Source organism: Heliconius melpomene, chromosome 6 (genome assembly GCF_056956725.1).
Source record: "Heliconius melpomene rosina isolate 202511_hmr_F chromosome 6, ASM5695672v1, whole genome shotgun sequence".
Classification (NCBI taxonomy): domain Eukaryota; kingdom Metazoa; phylum Arthropoda; class Insecta; order Lepidoptera; family Nymphalidae; genus Heliconius; species Heliconius melpomene.
Genome location: NC_140394.1, coordinates 1,174,418 through 1,198,288, shown reverse-complemented (window position 1 = coordinate 1,198,288; position 23,871 = coordinate 1,174,418). Strand labels below are relative to the sequence as shown.

General features: G+C 33.4%; 1 protein-coding gene across 6 annotated transcripts in view; it reads right to left on the bottom strand.

The window, feature by feature from the left end:
- Positions 1–23,871, bottom strand: part of Amph (amphiphysin) — a 48,661-nt gene that overhangs the window by 7,431 nt on the left and 17,359 nt on the right. For 5 of the 6 annotated variants that reach the window (XM_085187116.1, XM_085187117.1, XM_085187119.1 and 2 more), the window contains exons 3-4: positions 1,525–1,660; positions 483–673 (exon numbers count right to left, since the gene is read on the bottom strand). In XM_085187116.1, coding sequence (XP_085043242.1) covers positions 483–673; positions 1,525–1,660 — 327 coding nt within the window. Of the gene's footprint in view, positions 1–482; positions 674–1,524; positions 1,661–1,981; positions 2,114–23,871 lie in introns of those variants that run through there. The other variant, XM_085187118.1, reaches the window with a different exon arrangement.

Genomic DNA, 23,871 nt, shown 5'->3' with positions numbered 1-23,871 from the left:
AATACTGTAAACGAAGAGTTCTTGGGCTTAATTATAAAAAAATTAATAAAAAAAATATTTTAACTTACAAAATTTTAAATTGTATAGATAGGAATACAAGGCTGGATATGGATCTGGCTTTGCATTTCTATCAGCTGTTCGCAGACAGAGAAAATCTCGTGTAAAAAAAATACGTTTTAAATTCCGCCTATGTTATCAAACTCCTAATTTGCGTGACAGGACTTGATGATAAGGAAAACATATTCCCCAAAGTGAGGGTACAGACCAGTAAGTAAGGGTACTAGGGTGTCATTTAGCTCTACGCTTTATCCCAATTTTGGAGACATTGTCTTGTCTTCCTTATTCACCCAAGTGGGAACCGATTCCACAATGAAGGCTTCATAATTAATTTATATTTTGATAACTACATATCGTATCAAGTTCTAACCTAACCTAACGTTAGGAAGGCCAATACTTGTCAAACGAACTGTACTAAAACTTACCCTAACTTCTGGAAACTGATTTGTATACGTATTGATAGGTATAAGCACTTGATCGCCGAGTTTGTGAGAGAAGTCCTGCCACAGCATCTCCATGTTTTGAGCTTGGACGTACAACAGGTCGTGGCCCGACCAACTGCTCTCGTACACTTCTGTGATCGCCTCCATTAAGGATTTTGATGCTGTTTGTACGGCTGAAAAGTAAAATGAAAGGGAATTATTAAACCATATATGTGCAAAGTGTAAAAATGGCTAGTTCATCGCCATGGCAATGGATAAATTTACAATTAAAATAAAAAAAATACAAAAATATGTTTATTTAAAGTACGTTTACAGAAAAGTTTCTAAATTTAGTTCTAATTTAATTTTATAGAGTTATGTATTTTTTTTAATCACCTCAACGCCCTTCGACGCCCTTTTGCAATTATTATTTAATAATAAGAAATATCAAATATAATGCAAAGGACAACATAATACTAAATACTAAAACAGTAAAAAAATAATATGCAGTAATTTTATTACTGAATCAAAATGTGTTAATTATAATTAACCTTGTTACTTTGGCAGCTTGTTGACAATCCATTTAAATTAGTTTAAACGATTCACGTCATTAATTAATCATAATTTTGGACGATACTGAGAATTTCTCGAAGAAGTTGAAACTACTCTATCACAGTCCATGTTTGAAAATAAGTAAAAATATAAGTGTAAGTAAGTAATAATATAAGTTTCTCTTCTTACTTTATATCAGACAGATTAAATTATAAATTGCGTATCATAGTACAATTAAATAATCAATAGTTTTAAGAGTAAATGTAAAGTTACGGTAAAAGTAAATATTATAAGATTTGTAAAGATTTCCTACAAAACGATTTGAACTCATAGCCATATAAGTCATAACCGACGTGGTTCAATAAGGTACATTAGTTAGGCACTCCATCGATCCATTAAGGTACCTACATTTTATCTTGCATGAGATTGATGAAAATGTGCCAGAAATGCAAAAAACAAAAGAAAAGCATTATTGGTGTATAGCACTACCTACCTCGTATGCATCGTATATAATTATTAAATTCCTTCTGCAACCGTGTGGCCTGCTGGTGCTGTCGGTTGAAGTTCTGGAGGTGGTCTTCGAATATGTCGTCTAACGTCCGATCCACTTTGCCCAAGTTTTGGAGCAACTGAAACAGAAAATAAGGCATTATGAAACACTTTTCGTCCCGCTTTTTATAGACAAGGCCTAGTGTGGTAAGTTACTTTGAAAAAAATTCCGCTACGTACAAACTTTATACGTTACCTATAATATTTTTTGTTTATATTTGAATAACTTTAAACAATACTTTGTACCCAAAGTTTTGGTTATTATTAGTCCATTTTGGATTAGGTTAACGCAAAGTAATCTAAGTATATTATTACTATTATTTGGCTAACCTCGATATTAATCGGGAACCTTTGTATCAAAATTGTTATTATTTGACGCGGTAACGTCATGGAAAACTTACCAGATTCATCAATACAATACTAGTATAATCTACTGTTTGTGGAGCAATTTTCAAGGAAACATAGAATTATAGTATTATGTATGCGCATCAAGATCTGAGGCAAACAACTCCTTTAAAGAACATGTCACTTTCATACGTCGACTACGTGTATGTATGTATGTAAGGAACATGAATTAATTACACCCACGCGTATGGTGTAAAGTGAGTAGTGGCAAAATTAGCAGATTATCTGTTTTATTAGGGTTGTGGGGAACGAAAATTATTATATGTTTTATACATTAATCTAAGTGTTCTTTTAGTTATTTATCTATGTATAGATTTTGTTTTGTTTTTGCGTCAAAAACAAATTTAATATGTAATTATTTTGAGCACTAAATACATATACCTTTTTATGTTTACCTTTATAACTTTATATAATGTATATGCGACGTTAGATCAGGTGACGTGACAAACCTTATTATGAAATATTATATTACATATTCTTATTTTGTTTTACTATCTACTGTAAATTGTTTATAAAAATATATTTGTAGCTATCTAACAATTTATAGAAAATGACGTTGATACTGACGCCATAAATATTAAAACTATCACTATATAGGATATAGATAGTGAATAATAGAATAAATAAAACATTAGTATAATGTATTTAAATATTATAAACAAATATAAACAATTATTTTAATGTACATGACCTAAAGTGAATGGAATTCTGTTAGAGATGGGATAGAATAGATACAACGCTGGCAAGCCCATGCTGTCATGACCTTTGCGTATTGGTAAGCTTCGTTTAACAATTTTCAATGAACGTAACCAATAATAAGTGTAATTATCCCAACTAGTAAATTTATTGCGTATAATTTAATAGTTCTATGTCAACCCGTGACTACAGATGTAAAAACTATGGGAAAGAACCTAAAGAATAATCAGCAGCTACTACTTATGGAATATAAAAAAAATGTATAGATCAAAATTTCTTTAACTATTAAGTACTATAATTTATTTTATACAAGACTAAATTTTTAGGGCTGGCAACCCTGATCCCTGGTGAACACCTGAAATTATATGATTATATCATTATAACACTATCACACACAAACACATACATACGTACATATAAATATGGCATGTCTGTTTGTGTGTTACGAAATGTGAGACACTTGCTGAAACTGGAGACACTTGTCACACCCACTTGACATGATGGTGTTTGACGTAATTACGTACATTTCATTTGCATAAGATAACTTGTTTGAATTGACATTGATGATAGATTTTTTTATTGTATAAAAATCAAAGTAGGTTATGTAGCGGGAAGTTATAAATAATAATAGGTGCATTGTTTATAAAAATGTATGGATTACATTAAATAATAGATATACAATATAAGCAAGTAATTATTAGAGATTTTTATCATTATGTTTGAAAAGAGAAATTGAAAAATATCCTAATCAATTTCGCTAGAAACCTGATAACACCGCTAAATTCTTACCGCTAAACTTTCCAAAATTCTGTGTATGTGTATGTTTATACATAATTTGTTCTCTACAAAATATATTCAAGGCGTGGCATTTTATTTCAAATATTAGAATATCGAAGGAGATATTACCGTAACTAGAAGCGTATGACTTAGTGTTCATTGCGCTTGGACGGTTTCCAAGAGGCGGCAGTACAAATCCCGCTACGTGATTTTTTTAACATTTTTTTAATAAGTATTTTAAAAATGATAAAACACTAGATCTGAACGCAGTAATCTTTCAGTAGTTTTTCCTTGCCTACCACACAGAAGAAGATGAGAGACGATGACAACACGGATATTATAAGCCGCAACGGATATTTATATGGAAATGTTTATGATAATAATGCTGTCATTATAATAATCTATATTAGCATTCGGATCACACCACGTTCGTAGTATAAATGTGTCTTGAACGAAACCAAGAAAGGGTGAATGACATGGCGTATTCTTATGTTTTTAATTTTCATATATATCCCGCATATAGTAAGATGAAAGCGGGAATCGGGAAGTGTCCTACGTAGTGTCTGAACACTCAGTTCTCAGGTTCCCTCTACCAAGCGTGCCATGTGCGGGATACAACGTGAAGACAAAAAAAAAAAAGAAACGCTTCTTTGAGTGAAAAGTAAAAACCATAAAGCATATACAATCTGAGCCACAATGGTAATTATAATTAATATTGTGATATCCTCGCGATATCCAAAGCTGTGTTCAAACAACGCGACTGCAAGGTCGCCGGGATGATGGATCACATTCTAGCGGAGGTCAGGACTGGTTATACTATACTTGTACTGCATAGAAATGTGCAATCTTTGTAGGCCTCAACTATGCGGAATGACCAATTTTGTTTTATGTAGATATATGTATATACATAAATAATTATTGTAGAGCGGATGAGATGTATATGTCTGTACATGATAATAAATACGTATTACTTTACTAAATGAGTGAATGAATGACTTTCACTTACCCTAGTGTGACGGAATGTCTAAGCACTGGGTTCCCTAAAGGGAACGTAGTGTTAGTGTAGCCTACGTACGTTTGAACAACAAGTTATTTCATCGTTCATATTATACTCTTGAGTAAAAATAGTAAGAGTCAAGACTCTCATAATAATTCATTTTTTAAAATTTATTTCGCAAATAGAAACCATTATCTACCCAATCACGTGAGGAATGTCGCTATTTCTTTGTGAAGTTAGACCGAAGTCCAATTTTTATTGCCCACATCCTCTTCTACATCTTCAGTTATGCTCGTGACCTTCAAAAGGAATTTTGTATAATTATGTTCCTATTATTAGATAGCTATGAGTTAGAGGTTGTTATGGCCCAGCGGCACCGTGAGCTTATCGTTCTGGTAACAAGACAAAGCGCAACGTTGAGTTCCGCCACTCAACATGCAATATCTCGGAAAGTAGAGGGAATGGAGCGTTTTAATTTTATATCTTCTATAAAATTAAGTAAAATTTTAATTGACGTTGGTTTTACGATAAAGGCGAAAAGGGTCAATGGTGGATGTGTGGTTAAAGTTCTTTATAAAAATAAAAGTTTGCTTTTAATTTCTATATAAAATATAAAAATATAATTTTCGTACATAAAAACTAATTTTTAATCACCAACTACCCAAGTTCATTGAACCTAAATAATATTATATTTCTTTACAACATACCTACTATCTTATTACAATGTAAGAATTATGTGTGACACTAATTTAATAAAAACCGGTGAAGTGCGAGTCGGACTCGCCCACTGCGGCTTCCGTGCCTATTTCAGGATTGTAGGTCAACGGGAAGTACAACTTATAAAATTTTACCAACTTAAGTTTGCACATGTTTGTATGAAATAAACTAAATATTCAAAAATGTTATGAATTATGTCTACCCTTGAGGTTTTGATTCCCCGGCGAATTTCAAACCAAATTCAGCAAAATCTGTGCATAAATGCCCGAATCTTTGGTTGCGTTGACTTAGAAGCCTTTTTTCTGCGCTTCAAGGAACCATATTTATTTAGTATTCATTTCAGCTTGAAACCTCCACGCGATCTCGAGATAAACATTACAGACAGACGGACAAGAAAGTGATCCTATAAGGGTTCCGTTTTTTCTTTTCGAGGTACGGAACCCTAAAAAAAATAACATGGCAAGCGAACACCATAATGCTATAGTATGTAATCCGATGTAGGTATTATGCTAACAGAATATTGTGTCATCGACCGTAGGCCATTCGTACGGACTGTGAACTCAGCCACTAGCGAGCCTATAATTCTCTACATATTTTATACAGTATGGTCGTCCGCAGAAGAACCTTTAGTACCTTTACCCTTTCAGAAGTTTTCTGAACAGTTGAGAAGAAAATAATCAAAAGTAGACAAATTAATAAAATGAAATCTGCCCAGCCATCTATGGCTAACTTCGGGGCAAAGCGCTTCGTTGAGTACCGCCACTCAACACCTCCAGAATTCGGCGGAAAAGTGGAAATCAGAAGTGTCACAATGGGAACGAAATATCCAATTTCCCCTAAATGCGGAATATAGTGTGAAGCTAAAGAAAATTATTACAATAAGCTACTATCAGCATCTCAAGCGACCAAAAAAAGGAAAAAGTAAAGTTTACTAAATATTTAGATTTCAATATTTATTGTTTAAAAAAACCTTTGTTTATATATATTTTTTTTATTTATCAGTAGTCAATAGCCCTATCTAAATTCTTCAATTAATTATCTTATTCAGTACCTACAGATAAACTATTTCTATTTTGAAAACAATGAAAATACCTAATATATCGGTATATCTCGATAAGACCACAGATAAAATAAAGCCCAGATCAATGATCGACGGAATCGTCCGTAGCTATATATGATATTGTATTAAAAAAAAGAAATTTAAAAAACAAAAACGCCGACTTAGTTTTTAACGTTTATTAGGATTTACAGTCTCCAAAATTTAACAGCAGGTACGTGATGCATATTTGTGTTAGGTTTTTAACGTTGCAATATTACAATCATTATAAAGTCAGGATATTGAACATTATTTTTATAATAAAACACATCCTCTAACATTGTTTTGCTAATTATGCCGGAAAATTGTGAAAATAATCAGGATATACAGTATACAGTATATTATTTCTAAAATTATGATATTAAGCAGCACAAGGGTGTGACTGTAACGTGACTATTGTGGGTTCGATCCCCACTCGAGGAAGTGAGATATTTATTTACGTTTATATTTCCATTTCTTCGCTCTGGTGTCGAGCAAAGCGCGGCCTTGAGTTCTGCCACTCAACATGCAATGCCTCCAAAATTCGGAAGAAAATGGGGAACAGAGTGTCTTAACACTAGGTTCCCTTTGCCTACCTTGCTATGTGTGGGATACAGCGTGAAGTTGATTTGATTTTTTCATGTAACTATACATATAGGTAGGTATTAATCCAATAATCGAACCCAAAACCTTCATTCATATAGTGTCTTACAAGGTACAAACTTGTAAGCCAATAGGCGAAACAAATTCAAATTCACTTTTATTACCGTCACAATTACTTAACAGTTTCGTGTAACAAATCACCCTTTACGGTCAATTACCCGCGGGTAATTCACGATTATAAATCTTTTGACTGTAACAATTTATTCGTAGCAGTCACATCAATGACAGTAACATTTTCATCAGGGTTCTGGGTGCATTTTCTAAAAAAATAGGAGAAAAAGAGTTAAATATTTTTAATGTTTTAGATTGCACTATCGAGATATTGGGTTTTCCACTTTCCGCCAAATTTTTGGGACAGCGTGTTGAGTAGTGGAAGTCAACGCCTCGCTTTGTCTTGTAAAAGAGAATAGATGAAATAATTCATTCTTCCGAGTGGGAATCGAACTCACAACCGTTCCGAGTAATTCAAACAAACTAATACAAAAGGTACTAAAAGGGAAAGCTTACCTACAAGGCTAAAGTAATAAAAAAAACGAGGAAATACTTGTAAACTGGTTAGATGTTCCGAATGTGTGACGAGAAAGTGTTTCCATTACTTATCTAGCGCAAAGATCAAATATTACACATAACTTTAGCGGCAACGCCTCTGTACCTCTGTTGATAAGTATTGACTGACTTATTGGATAAGACTATTGACTACTCGACCGACTATTCGAGGCCATCGTGGCACTGTAGAACATTGGTTGTTTGTGAACGCGACGGCTGTAGGTTCAATCTCACTCGGCTCAATAATTACCATTTGCCCGCTTTGGCGGACAAAGTGCAGCGTTGAATTACGCTACTCAATTCGCAATGCCATAATAAAATCGGCTGCCACTGACCACCCTTTCCTTCATAGACAAATGCGACTAAAACAGTGATAATTACCAATATGATTATTGTAAAACAATATATAAAAAATAATCCATTTTCCAAAATAAATATAACCAAACCCACAGTCAACATTAATAAAAAAAATCAATAAACATAATAAATAAAATATATATTTATAAAAAGGCACTATCGGTAAACGGATCCGCGACGTCCGAATGACAGATACATGAAAGCAAACACGTTACACGCGAATGTGAGACGAGACTCGACACTTAAGACCTACTTGGCTAATTAGATAATTGTCTTTTTGCAATTACTTTTGTTTTGTTTTTACATCTCTGACAGTTTGAGCGGTTCTCCCATTTGTGAGTGTGTACTTTATCTTTGAGGTTATTGTGGCACAATCGGGATAGTGACTGTAGATTTATATTGAAGTCCATCTCAAGAGATCTGGGTTGGACACGTCGAACGAATGAGTGATGAAGGAAAGGCAAAAAAGATTTATAATGGAAAAGTGAGTGGTAAGAGACGTAGGGGGAGACCTCTGTTGACTTTTGAAAACACAGTATAAAAGATAATGGAGGAATAAAAAGCACGAGGACCCCCCAGAGGGGCATGTATGAAGAGGTTGATGACAGTGGACGAGGCGAAAGAGGTATGTAGAGACTGTAGCGTTTGGCGCTCCGTTTTCTCTGACTATTCCGCTAGGGATAAAGAGTTAAGTTAAGTAAGTAAGTAAGTGTCTAAAGAGATTTTTTGTGGAAGTGGATACTTTGAAACTAAGTTATCTCTGCCTACCTCGATAAATGCAAGAGGTGCGTTAAAAAATAAAGAATATTTCTGCGTAATCCATATTTTTTATTTATCTAAATCAGCAAGCTATCGCTGGCTCGCTAACACAAAAAATAACTTTAGTATTTTACAACTAGGTACTACACTATTTATTTTAAAACAGCACATTCCTTGAAACGAGTGAAATAATCTATTATTTATCTATTACGTTTTACTGCCGACGAACGATTCATAACAAATTGTTGCAAAAGTAATAAACCCGACATATAAATTGGTTAACTTCAATTGCTACATGAACGTGAAACGATGCAATTACACAAATACGTATATGATTATAATACATATCTACAATACAATATCACATTACGAAATTAAAACACCGTCGTGGCACAGTTGCGAACTGTACAGGCAATGGTTGCGAGTTCGAATCACTTCCAGTTCAAATAATTGTATACTTATTTTAAATCTTTTTTTGTAAGCTGATGTGTGCTAAATGGCGCTGGGTTTCACCTATTACCATGGAAAACAGCTTCATGTTTTTACCATAAAATATTTTTGAAAATAACCTTAACTCTTCTCTTCGTCTTTTCAACTTGTTATATTAAAGAAATGAAAGATCACTTTATTTCAAGACTAGCAATATAAATAACATGGCATATGATTAACAAACGATGATGGAGCCAACGTCATCTGTCTAAATGCGACTGGCACGTCATATCTATTATAAATAAGCATCAGAAGTTATTGAGTTTGTATTAAACGATTTAAAACATAATTGTATAGGTATAGATAGGTATATCTTACGGAATAACTGAAACAAAAAATGTGTGGAATCTTTGGACTTTCAGACAGGACAGCTACCATTTTATTATAAAAAAATGTAACTTTTACATTAAAAAGAGAACTTGCGGTTTTTTTAGCAAAACTGCCTTCCGAGTCGGTGGTGGCTTTATGTTCGTTGAGCTAAAAAAAAAAGTACTGTGGGCAAGAGTCTATTTAAATAAATGATATTTTGAATTTTAAATCATAATTCACTCTAAATTTCTTTCATTTTTTACTTGCATAAAAAATCAATTTACAGAACTTGAACATACAACTTATGTGCTAGACTTTATATGTGAGACATATACGAGTATACATATGTATCTTGGACCACAATATCGTTAAATGCTGTCATGGAAAGCAGCACACTGTTAAGGCGACGGTTGCGGGTTCTATTCCCAATCGGTGGACTAAAGTATTTTCATTTCTTCACTAGAACTAGAAGAACAGAGTGTCTTAACACTAATTTCCCTCCCTGCCTGCTGCATGCTGATTACAGCGTGAAGTTAAAGAAAATAATAATAATATCGTAATATTAATATTATGTAGTAAAATAAACAGTGACTATTACGAGATATAGATTAAATGCATGCAAGTTGCAACGGTCTAAAGATCACGGTAATACACGTTCAGAATCTGCCTGTCAAATGCGAACATGAAATGTTACGTAATACTATACTATACATAAGTTGAGTTTATTTAATATTTAGGTGTTATTTTAAGAGGAGATTGTGGGTACGAATCACGTTTAAATCAATCAATAGAAATTATATATTATATATATTTAATTGATATAATGACTTTTATATTGAAATTTTGTAATTAATGTGTTATTTCAAACTTCAATAATCATTGTATGAATAACTCTATTGTTAGTAAGTAACTGACAAACAACGCACAGCCGAAACTTACAACGCTAAAATGTTCTCTGAGGGACGTAGGGTAGGGAAAACAATAGTGACCTATCACTATATTTTCTTTGTCTACCTTGTCACATAAGAAGTGCCCTTACTATGTTTATATAATACCTATCTATCATAACCTATGCGTAGAACAAAATCCCCGTAGACAACGAGTGGGGTGCGCGTGTAATTGATATAGTCTGTTACACCTAGACTTGTCGAGTTGCAAGGGGCGAATATTTGTATTACAATGTGAGGGTGGAGTGTCTATACTTAACTACCGATATACATGTATTAGTATAAAGGTATAGATTTTGAGATTGACTCAAGTACTCAATGTTATATTTTCTTTTTAGGTTTGCGCTGTATTGCATATACCATGCATATAGCAGGGTAAGCGGAGAGATCCTAGTGTTAAGGCACTCCGTTTGTGGCACTGAGTCACAACGGCCTCTATTAAAACGTTTTTTTATGTGTCCAGTATCTTTATATCGAATGCACGAAAAAACCACTCCGCATATAATAAGACCGATAGATTATTTAACTAAATTTCAAACAAACTCCCAACTCTACGGTTCTCTTTAATATCATTGTAACCAATTTGTATTCACAAATGGATTCGAACCTGTTGCATTATACTAACTTGCACAAATAATAGAATAACCTAAACGTGACCAGTGCGGCGCGGCGTCGGCGGTCGCGTTTCACAACAAAAGGCTATTTCTAGTTCAGGACGTATGACCGCAAGTTATTATGAGAATCGTATGTCATATCGAAAATCATATTGCATAATTATTATTACCAAAGAACTGAACTGAACTGAAGTCGTGGCGAAGGGGTACAAAGTGTGACTGTACACGCGACAGGATGTGGATTCGATTCTCATTTGAGGAAATGAAATATTTACTTAGTAAATTCCTTCGCTCTGGTGTCTAAGCGTGGCGTTGAGGTTCGAGAATTCGCCGGAAAATGGAGAACGGAATGTCTCAACACTAACTTCTTCCCGCCTACGATGCAACAAAGATGTGCTCAATACATTCAGTAGTTTCTTAAAAAAGAAAACTTAGAAAATAGGCCCTTATCTAGCCTACGGAACAGAAAGTAGCACCTGACAAGTATTCAAAGAGTAAAATCATGTTGAACGTGTAGGATGCTAAGGTACCTACTGTACACAGTCAATCTAAATACCTACATACCTATGTGTAAATATATACTCGATTTCACAGACGACTACGGACGCCTCGGCTATTGTTAAGATGACAATACATTCATCTATCAAGAATCAAGATCGTCATTTCGCCATATAATGTTATTATAAACTTACATATTATATTATATAGGCTGTCTGGTGATATTGTGTCATAGTTATAGTTTAAAACTAAATATAATAGTTGTAGGTTCGAATACGTTAATTTTTATTCATTTACTTTTGTATTGCTGTGTAAAACAAATGCTGGTCATATCAATAAATGTTTACATTGTGACGTGATAGAGCAGCGCAATGATTATGGGTTCGATTTTAATTCGGGGAAATGAACAGTTTCCATTTCCCTGCCGTGCCCCACTTTACAGGCAAAGTCTGCAAATCAGGTGAACGAGATCTTTCAGTTCACTAGGTTCTCTATAAATATGGGGGGAAAAGTGTCCAGTAAAAAAATAGGAGTAAAAAAATAGGAGCTTGATAAATCATTTATCTGGTTAAATTACAAGATTTATTCAAAAGAACAGTAATACAGACCGACAGTACTCACGCATATGTATATATATTTTTTAAAAGGCAACGTATGCAAATATTAAATCTCAGGCTAGGTTACGAAACAAACAAACTCTACAAGTATAGTACTTACATATTCATGACCAAATTTCAGTCAAGAGGTGAATTAGGTCATTGGCATATGAACTAGTATGATTCTTTGGTACCGTTACAAAATATTCAATGGGATTTAGTCTTAACAAAAAAAATCTTATTATTTTTACAATAAATTATGAAAATATTTTTATTTATTTTCTCTTTATCTACACATATCCTAATAATACACAGTATATGAGGCCAATCGTTGCGGCTAAAAAAAACAGTAATATAATGTTTTAAAGTTATACATAAGCTTATACTATATTTTAAAGTACCACATTAACATTTTAATCATAGGATCTAAAGCATTTAAATCTTTAACACCTAAACTAAATCAAAGACGAGTAATGTTTAAATAATAAAGAGAACGATAAACTTTCGTAGAGTACGTACGTAGGTACTAGAGAAGAGTTATTTCAAAGAGAACATCGAGATTTGGCAAGTTTCCGAGTCGCACACATCTCGATGGCGTTCTTCGGCGAATGTCAAGAGATATTTCGACGAATTCGAATAATTCAGGACTTGAAAGCAATTAGGGTTAAGAATTGAATTTTCAGACAGACGTTCATTATATACAAAATCGATTATACGTCGATGTTATGGAATGTTATGTTTAACTTTCGATGAACGTAGAAAAATAAATTATGGTAGGTACGGTACGATTACAAAGTTCGGTGTTAAGTTCCGTTTTCCAATTATAGCACTCAATTAAGCGGAATACATAAAATGGAATGATGATTCAATATTGAATATTCTTAAAAATATACAAATCATTTCCTTGTGATTTTTAAATAATTAAAAATTAAATGATTTAATTAATGAAATAAAATGACAATATTATTGCAATCCAAAAGTAATTCAGATTAGTCGATTGGTAATTGGGTAGATCAAGCGGACGTAGCCGCGAGCGTGTCCCTACTTACAAAATATATACGTTAAACCGGTAATGGTAGGTATTTAGGTAGATACTCAGTTACTAGTAGTTCCTTTGCAGTTAACGCATTTCTACGGATGCTCTAGCCTTACCCCGGCGTAAACGCGAGGGTGATTAGCGCGTGGTTTATTACTTACCTTATATTGAATGATTGCAGTAAAAAAATAAATTTTATTAGTTTATATTGTATATTTTAATTCTTATAACATGTATATACATATCTTTTATTGGATAGAATAACAAGAAAATAATTTAGTATTAAGAAATAGAGCTAGAACTAAGGTAATCAAAACGACGAATATCTACTCGCCCCTAATATTACCTCCACATAATGCATACGAATATTGCTAACCAATTGTCACGTACCGTCATGCTGTCGAACTTACCAGTCATCACAAATCAACAAAAAAAAATCTCTCAACAATTGCATTTTCTATCTTATCTAATTATGTATATTTTTTTCAACTTCACGGAGGCAGAGGAAACCCATAAATAACCTAATATTAAGCCATTCCGTTCCCATTAAGACACTTCCGTTTCTCAATCTCCGCCGAAGTCTACCGACGATAATAACATAATACATCATTTACTCAAGTAAAAGAACGAGTGGGAATCGAACCCACAACCTTTCGCTTATATAACCGCACGTATGTGCCCCTGCCCGCGACTAGTTTCAAAATGATAATATCTAATCTCATTATACAAATAAGAAAATTCCACGCCAACAAATATCTGTCTAAAATTAAATGGGTCATGGGCGGTCGAAAGCAGTTTAGTTTTGACGTTTATTTGATTTTACGAAGTGACCCAAATGTTCCCGAATCTGAATGCTGAAACTATTTTATTACTTTGAGCGTTATGTATTTAGTTAATTTTAATTCGTGAATTGTTATTTATTGGTGCGTTTTGGAGGAAGCTGTGTATGATTTATAGAGTTATTTTTATATTTACAATTTCAGTAATAATGTAAGTTTCCTTCGAAATAAAGGCATAGTGGTATTTTTTTTATGTATGTGCAAATATATACAGTTTATTTGAAAATTAAATCTTAACAGTATCACTTTATTAAAATTACTATTAACTTGGACCTATACAACTTATTCTTCAACCTATCTGTCTGTATACAAATATAAAACAATATAAAAATTAACAAAAAAAATTAAATAGCATATTTTGCTTAAGCAGTCTTGTTCTAAAATATTTTCCGAAATTATAAATATACATAATATTCGTATTATGTTAAAATTTTAAATGAACTATTATTCGTAAATTTTCATAAGATATTAATATTATAACATTTTTACTCGTAATTTAAGTAGGGTCTTACATAACGTTATTGTATAATCACAATGTTTGCATGTCTCCGTCGTATCTGTGTTTACGCGAGTTACGCATAATTAGCACTTCCACAGTATGTACCTACGTACTACAAGGTCGTCGGTAAAGTACTACGTTTCACGTGCTTTATAGAGCAAGTTAACTGGATTAGATTATTTTTTACCTCTTTGGTGTTACCATGTCTCCGTTGTAGAGTTGGAGGCAGTGAGGCTAGTGAGATGCTACTGACTTAGAGGCAGAGAGGTTAGTGTTGTGTAGAAGTCTCCCCGTGTTTTAGTTTCGGTTCATTTAGATATATTTCTATAGTACTGTTATTTCCTGTTGTCATTCTTTTACACAAAAAATCGTTCGCAAGCGACAATGGAATTATAACCAAAAGTTTAACCATGACCATACAAAGCTTTTTTCAATGGTAAAATCTTGTCCAGCATATATTATATGAAGAAAAAATACTTTTATAATTACTAAGACTAATTAGAGTATCTGCCATTTCTGGACGAAGTAATAACGTAACTCAAGGTAACTCCAAATACAAATACCGCAATATTTAACTAGCTTCATTATCTATTGCAAACAAAAAAATCTTTTGAAGTTATCAGTATCAGTAATCACGTATGAACGTTTAAACACAGTGCACGCGCGAGTTGTTTTGAGTGCAGTTTGCAACATCCGACATTTGACGTCAGTGTCTGAACACTTGTACGGAGAATGCATTCGATTATTATTATTTTGATACATCAGGAATTAGGATGCAGGAAAACGCCACGCATGTGTTTACTAATTTTGGTGAACTGACTTTATTTTTCTTAGTTTTCTCATTAATAATTTCTTTCGATATAGAAAAGCAAATGAAAATAGCAATATTTTGTTATTCTTTAATAAGACTCTATTCACCATTTTTCGGCATCATTTATAAACGGAGAAATGCATCACTAGGTATTTTAAATATAACGTATTTAAAGTGTAAAGATGTATTTCTAGCTAACATACATTAGTTTGTTTGGTTATAGCAACCTATTGTTGACCACTAAGAGCGGGACAATGGATATCTATTATGATTTCATTCACTCTTATTACTTACGAGATAAAGATTAAAATGTGTTACATTAAATTTGATGCTCATTTCAAGGCTCGAATGTTAACTAACAACAATGTCACGTAAATGATTCAACAGAGCAAATGTATTGACAAACTAACTTGTATGTAGCGTAAAATGTATGCATCTAATATTACCCAAATAGCAAGAAGTGACAACAAATAAGAAAAAAGAAAAACAACGGTATTTTTTTTATTGTAACTCTACTCATCTACCTCGGGTGCCAATTTTAAAATAATCCTATAATTCCTTTTTTATCTGTTGAGGTACAGAACCCTAAAAACAAAAATATATATGAAATATAATCTTCGTGATAGATATCAACTTCGCTTTCACGGTGTTAAGATGGTGTCTCAAAGCGTTAAGGTGAAACAAAAATAAAAAAAAAATACTTGGTCACTTGACGTGGTCACGTGATCTCATTATGTCAATCCGTTATTGACATTATTATGCACACAAAGCACGGCACCTCAGGGTTGAGCTCCAATTCTGCAAGTGCAAACTCAAGTGACATAGCCCTAGGTCATTAATATACTCGTAAGTATCTATAAGACATAAACGAACAATAAACTATAACGTTAACCATATTCATTCAAAAGTATAAAAATTCACTTTCAATTAAAGCTATATAAAAGTTTCATAATATTACATTAAACGTATTTCCTAACAAAATCGTAACGATCTCACGCGATATGTGTGAATTGTTATTACATTTATATGTTTAAATAAGATTTAGTAGTTGTGGTTTCGTAAATGTGAGTGTTCTAACACTAAGTTCCTCTGCATATGCAGAGGATCTTAGTAAAAATGTCTCGCACATAGCAGGATATTCAGTCTAAAAAAGAAAGAGAAAAAAAAGAAAAAAGGTAATTTTTAAACTAATACTTTAAACTAATGAACAATACTGGGTTCAAATCATTTGTACAAATATAACTTTGTAGTGAATTTTTCTATAAAAATACCTATAAACTTTCACTTTTCGGTTTTTTTTCTTAATTTGTATTGTAAGCTCTCACTTCGTGCCTCGGAAGTACCCTATAGGTTTTGAATTCATATAAAATGTAGCAATATCGATGCATAAATATGCGAGCGGACGACAAAATGATCCTATAAAGGTCCCGTTATCTTTTGAGGTATGAACCCTACAAAAACACAATACATAATCAGTGCACAAAATTACTAAGGCACTATTAATAAACGATTTTTAGCCAAACAGACATACAATAGGCGGATGAATAAACACAACGTGACAACACATATTTCCTTATGTCATTAGAGACTGCTATAATTTAGTCGTTTTTAGTGTATTTTTGCCCTAATCATTATTTTTTTCATCAATTTTAAGGCTTTTAGTCTCTTTTTTACGTTAATATTTGCTTCACATTTTTGTTTCTTATTCTTCATAACCAAGCAACTGATCTTTACATTACTTTTTTTTCAGCTTCACGCTGTATCCCGCATATAGGGAGAGGCAGAGGGAACCTAGTGTTGAGACTGCGTTCCCCACTTTCCGGCGAATTTTCATGTGACGGAACCCAACGCCGCGATACAACAACTCAACTCAACGCGAACAACTCCGATTGGGAATGGAAATCACAACCGTCGCGTTTACTATCACACATTTGTACCACGGCGTTACGACGGCCTCAATGGTATGGTATGTTTTATGTCATTAATTGATATAAATTAGTTGAAATAAATTTCAAGTACAACGTACGACCGTAAACTTGACACGATACGCATTCATAATATTCAATTAACATTAATTAATTAACAACATCAATTTGTAGGTCATGACTAGGTTAACTTAGAAATCGTTAATTTAAAGGAAAAAAAACTCGACCAAACTTGTCACTGGCTGATTAAAATACTGAAAGCAATCATTAAATTGACAATTACTATGATTTAAATTAACTCAATTATTAAAATACCGTTTTAATGAGAAAACTTTCCAACTGAATACTTTAAAAGTTCAAAATCATATAATATAATTTACATATTTATCTTCAGTATGAAAACTGCGCAAAGTTGAATAAATTCAATTCCTTTCATATAGTTTATATTGCTTTTTACATTGTGGAACCTAACGCCGCACTTCATAATTGACAGAAATCCCCAGATAGGATTAGAATCTACAACTATTGCGTCTATTCATACCTACACGTGTCCAACGGTCTCGCGAAGGTGTCGTTCAACATAATTAATCTACATAATTACCATTTATCTAATCATAAAAAAAGTAAAACCATTTTTCTTTTTAAACAAACAATAGTTAAAAAGAAAAGCGTGAACAATTAAAAAATAGGCGTTACAAAATGGCTGTACAATAAAAAAAAAATATATATATAAAAAACAAAATAAAAATAATGATCGTGTGAAACTACGAAGATTGCGAATAGAAAGCACCCGTGTATGGATGTGTGCCGCACGCAGGTGGCTCTGCGGGGAAAGCGAGAGAGGACGATAGCCGGAACCGAACCGAATATATACATAATCGACGCGTCTCGATGTCTGTACGTTTTAAATAAAAAAACGTACTTTTATTGAGTATCACGCTGTATTACGTATAATAGTGAGGTAGGCGGAGGGAGGTTAGCGGTGTTGAGTTACGGAACTTAATGCAGTGTTTTGTCTTGTTAGCCCGATTGGGAATTGAACTCACAACCTCCAGAAACAGTCAGAATGTGCCGCAGCGCCACGTCGGCCTGAAGATGTTTTGGTGTTTGTAAAACTTTATAATATAGTATTAATATAGTAAATATAAACTATATTAATTCGCTAATAATGTATAGGAAAGTATATCAAATGAATAGAAAAAGAATAGAAAATAAAACAAAAAAACTTAAATATACTGTACCTACAAAGCTAGGCACTATATTTTTTTAAATTAGAAGTAAACCCTGGAGCTAAAACGAGGTGAATCAAGAAAAGGGATAGGCATGTGTCTAACATGGAACTTCTCGTTTTCCAAGAAACTAGAGAGACGCACGGCCTCATTGAGGAACCTGATATTGATGTTTTTACTTTACTATGTTGGTCAACTTGTTGTTGATTGTGTACTTTGTAAACGTAAACGGAAGATACGCCGTCTGTCGTCCGTCGTCGTCGATTTCCACACGGGGGAAATAATTCTTTTTACTTCCTTGGTTTGAAAACAAGACGAAGCCCGTGGTTGAGTTCCGCCACTCAACACGGATCATTAATTCCAGTTTGTCTACCCCGCTATATGAGGGATACAGCGTGAAGCTGTTACAAAAAAAGGTTTTTGAGGCTGTCGTGGTGCAAGGGCATAAGACGACTGTAAATGAAGTATGAAGTATTACCATTTCCTCGTTCTGGAAATGAGACCAACTGGCAAAATTGGTAATGAAGATTAGTTCTATTCGAATTTAAGATCTTCGGGAACTCGGCATCGATTAAAAATGTAAAAAAATAAATAACTACCACACCTAATTTAAACAATGATTGAGAGAGTGGTTTGTCTATACTAATATAATAAAGCGGAAGAGTTTGTTTGTTTGTTTGTTTGTTTGTTTGTTTGTTTGTTTGAACGCTAAGATCTCTGGATCTACTGGATCGATTTACTTTGTTTTGTATGAAAGCTGCATTCTTCAGAAGTGCTATAGGCTATATAACATTACATTACACATATATACTAATTAATTAAAATACTTTCTAATTTGACATGCAATTTATTCTGCCATCTTAATAACAACCGTCGTCGCTACGCGACCGCGTTCGTTACCGCGTCATTTTGATATTCATCCTTATGAAAATAAATATAATAGTCACTTTTAGCATTTCATCTAGATTGAAATTATATTTCTATAGAAATTATATTCTTATATTTCAAGCAGGCGTAGCCGCGTCCGGGTTCGCTAGTATTGTATATAATTTGATCATAGGCTGGTTCACGCTTTTGTCGTACTGACATTTGCGGACGCCTCCGTCTCGAGTTCACTCGCCGCATTCCTGCATTTGATACAGCTGATGGCTGATACGAACATGTTTACGCTATTACATTGTACTGTGTAATATATAAATATTCTGCATATACATATAGCAAAGGAGGCCAGTGGATTCGATTTCTACTCGGGGAAATGGGGAACGAAGTGTCTTCCTCCGCCTACCCAGCTATATGCGGGATAAAACGTGTTTAAATGTATTTATTAGCAATCCAGAAATAAATGTACTATGCGTATTAGTTATCTTGACCTCATTTCTTTTTAAAATGCAAACGAGTTTGTCAGATTCATAAATAAAACAATATTGAACGTTTTATGATTTTTATAGTTTACATTTTGTTATTACAGGAAATTTCGAAATTATAGTTGCCTGTGTACATTTTCAAATTTACGAATGCATTGGTATTTACTTTTTTCTCCATCTATAACACCTCATATTTTGCGAGCTTGGCTAAGGTATCTAATTTATCTCTATTATTTCTTTTTATATAGCGGAATCTAACGCTGCAAAAAAACGACAGGTCAATCTCACATCAATCATTTCTTTGTGTTCATGTATGTGTGTATGACACTATATATTCTAAAAATTTCTTTATTTATAACATTTTCAGAAAAAGAAACAAACAATAAACTAAAAGGCTAACAAAAGAAGCGCTTATAAAGATAAAAAATTGAAATGGTAAAGAACAATGGGACTATATTACTACAGCGTAAATTAAATTATTAATTAACCGTCACAGTCAGGTAAGTTATTGTGTAATAAAGAAAGAACCTGACTTTAAGGTAACAATACGGCTATTAGAGACCTGACCGACTTTTGAGACGAATTTTGTACGAGATTAGATTATTGGAGGCCATTGTGGCACAGTCGTGCTGTTAACGCGGTCGTGAGTTCGATTCCTAATCGGTGGAATGAATTAATATCCTCGCTCTGTTAAAAGGACAAAGCGCGGCATTTAGTCCCGTGGTTTAACACGCAAAAAAATAGGGAATGGACTATCTCAATACTAGGTACCCTCTGCATATTCTGCTCAGAAAAAAAGATTGAAGCTGCCACCGGTTTGAAGTGGGGCAATCGCGGTGGTTGCAGGTTCAATGCCTGCTCGATATAAGAATTAAATTACTTCTATTTCCCCAATCTGGTAAGGAAAAGCAGGGCATTGCCTCCCATCATTAAACACTCTATATTTTACAATTCAAGAAAGTATAGAACCGTATATCTTTACGTTAGTCGAATTAGCCACGGTTGAGGATTCGATTCCCGATTCAGGAGAATAAATTAACCAAATTTTCTCACTCATCTCCCAAAACGAAGCACAGCGTTGACTACCGCACCTAACCTCCAACATCTCGAAAACACCTTCCCACCATTGGTTACCGTTGAGCTTTTTTCTGAAGATCAGAACAATCACTGTACCGATAACCCAAATATTCAAGTCGGCGTTTCGACCTTGTTTTCGTTTTCGTTCAGCCGCCGTCGTCGTCGAGCGTCGCGGACCGTTTCGCCGCCGCGTGGAGGACGACCGATAAGTGACATAATGCGATTTAAAAATAATGCCGGTCTCTAGGAGTGAGTCATGAATTAATTGTGTTTTTCGCAACTATTTATAAAATTTCTTCTGTTTCATATTTTTTTTTACAGTATGCATTTATCGTTTGTTTATCACGCGGAATTGAGAGAAAGGTCCTAGTGGTAAGACAGTCCATTGGAACTCTATAGTAGAGTCCAACTCTACCAAACCGAAGAAATAGTTATAGCACAAAAATGAAATTATAACATTGATATATTACACTTTCACGTTTTATAACAATTATAGATGATGATGAGAGTGTGAAGACACTCCGTTTTTCATTTTTCGCCCATATCCGAGACAATCTTGAATTATGAAATATGTATTTACATATTTTTTAATTAAATTATATAAAATAAATTCAAATAAAATATCTAATTTTATGTAAATCTTAAAAACTTTAAATACAATAATTATATTATTATGAAAGCAAATTGCTCGAAAGAATTACAGCGCATTACTAAACTCATCTAGTTTCAACACTAATGGGTGGAGAATAGTACTATAAAAATAAATAGCCGTCTGCAAATTCGTTTTAATTCTTTATAAAAAAATATTATTATATTATTACTTTTATTTATTAAATAACGAATGAAAGTTACCTTTTCTATTTAAATACTTATTACATAAATATGTATATTTCATAAGATTAGCCAAATTCATTGCGTATTTTATTAATGGACTATTGAATACAAAAATATTTTTATATGTAGCAAAATTATAAAGATTTCAAATATTATACACTCGATACTAAACTCTCAAGCTAATAAATACTGACAAATAATATATCAATTTATAATAATTAAGCAACACAGTAGAATTAAGAGACAAATTAAAAAAATAAATAAAAAGGAAAATACCAAATTGAAGTGAAATGTGCCGGATTCCTCAAAGGCAATCAGGTAGAATGGTGTATACGCAAGTGCCTACCTACCTACCTACATACCTCTATACGTGGGTAGGTATAACATAACTGACTAAACCCGTTTGGTTAGATCAAGTTACCGTTGTATTGACTTTGGTCCGCTTGACCAACTAGACGATCGTTATATTTTTTGGGAATTTTGAAGAGTTATAATATACAATTTATGGTTAAATAAATTTTAGTCAACATCGCTCACTTTGTGCATCAATGACATTATTGCAATAAAGAAATAATTTAAATAATTTTTGATTGTATTATATTAAGTTGTCTGAATAAACGAAGGTGTGTTATGTTTTATATTTAGAAGATTTGCTTAGGCTCTCTTCTGTTATCTAATTTACAAATAATAGAAGAAAACAAATAAATTATTTAATAGATTCAAATCACGATTGAAATCAATATAACGTATTACATCACCGCCACGATCGATCTTGGTAAAGAACAATAAATGTTAGTGCCAAAATTAAAACATAATTAAAATCCAAATAAAGTGTGGTCGAACTATAGACGCCATGCCAAATTTAATAGTAGTTATGACGCACGTGTTTTTTAATCAGATCAGATTTAATAACAACGTCAGTTTAATTAGCTTCACGCTATATCCCGCATAGGTACAGCAGAGATGGAGCATAGTGTTAAAACACTCTATTGTTCTCTTTCTGTTCAATTTCGAGACATTGCTTGTAGAGTGAGAGTTGAACTATCAACGCCGCTCTTCGTCGTGTTACCAGAGCGAGAAAATGAAATTATTTCATCCCCTCGAGTGGAAATCGAACTTACAATCGTCGCGTTTACAGTCAAACGTAAGCCTCTTCGCCATAGAGGCCTCACACAATAAGTTTGTAATTTCCAAATTTAATGATTTCTTATTTATAAACTTTTGTTAGCACTTTCGAAACGTCGACCACCGCCTCAGACAGCCCTGCTGCTGATAAGAGCCAGCAGCAAACTCAACAGTTCCTCTTTACAATATTAAGACCGAAGCACGTTTAGGGAAGTAGCTACTTATACCTTTTTATTATTCGATTAAAAAAAAACTATCCAAATTATACTAAACTACAAATTAATACTAAACTATAAATGTTCTGTTGACTGTCTGAATTAGAGCGTAACTACACGCATGTGTCGTATGGACTATATTTGAATATATTTTTCTCTTTCGTTATACATTGTTTAAGTGCTATCAACTTTCCTGGAGGTGAAAAATGGGGTGATATTACGACACGTGCTTTCGATTTGTTCTAATCAGAATTTTTTTTGCTAAAAGCAATGTTAATGATTTTTGTTATTGATCGATTAATCATCGATAAAAATTAACAATTTAACTTATTAAAAATAAATTCAGCTTCAAACTGTATCGTTGCATAGTGCCAAGACACTACTTTCTCCACGTCCGAGCCGAGACATTGCGTGCTGAACGACGGATCTGAACTGTTCTTTTAGACCTGCCTGAGCTGGGAAACGAAAGAAATTCATTACCCCGCGTAAAAATCGAACCTATAATCATCATATTTACAGTTATATTGTACCACTACACCATAACCATCTAAACTAGATATCCTAATAAAAAAATACATAAAATCATCAGCACATTTTCACAAAATAAAACATATCAAACAGTGCCTACGGAAGACCGTAAAAGTTTTTCGACATCGGATACAGCGCGCGACGGGAATAGTCGCATCCCTGGCCTGGCCGCCGTCCATACTGGTGGTACCACCGTACAAAATGGCACATATCCGTGCAATCCACCTACGAATATAGGTCTTAGACTGTCGTGTTTAGGACGACGTTCGTTTATATGTTTTACGTTTGAATTTACGTAATTTAAGATGTGCTCTCGAAACGTCACTTCTGTTCGTATGAAAACACTTCCGGATGACGGATTGGT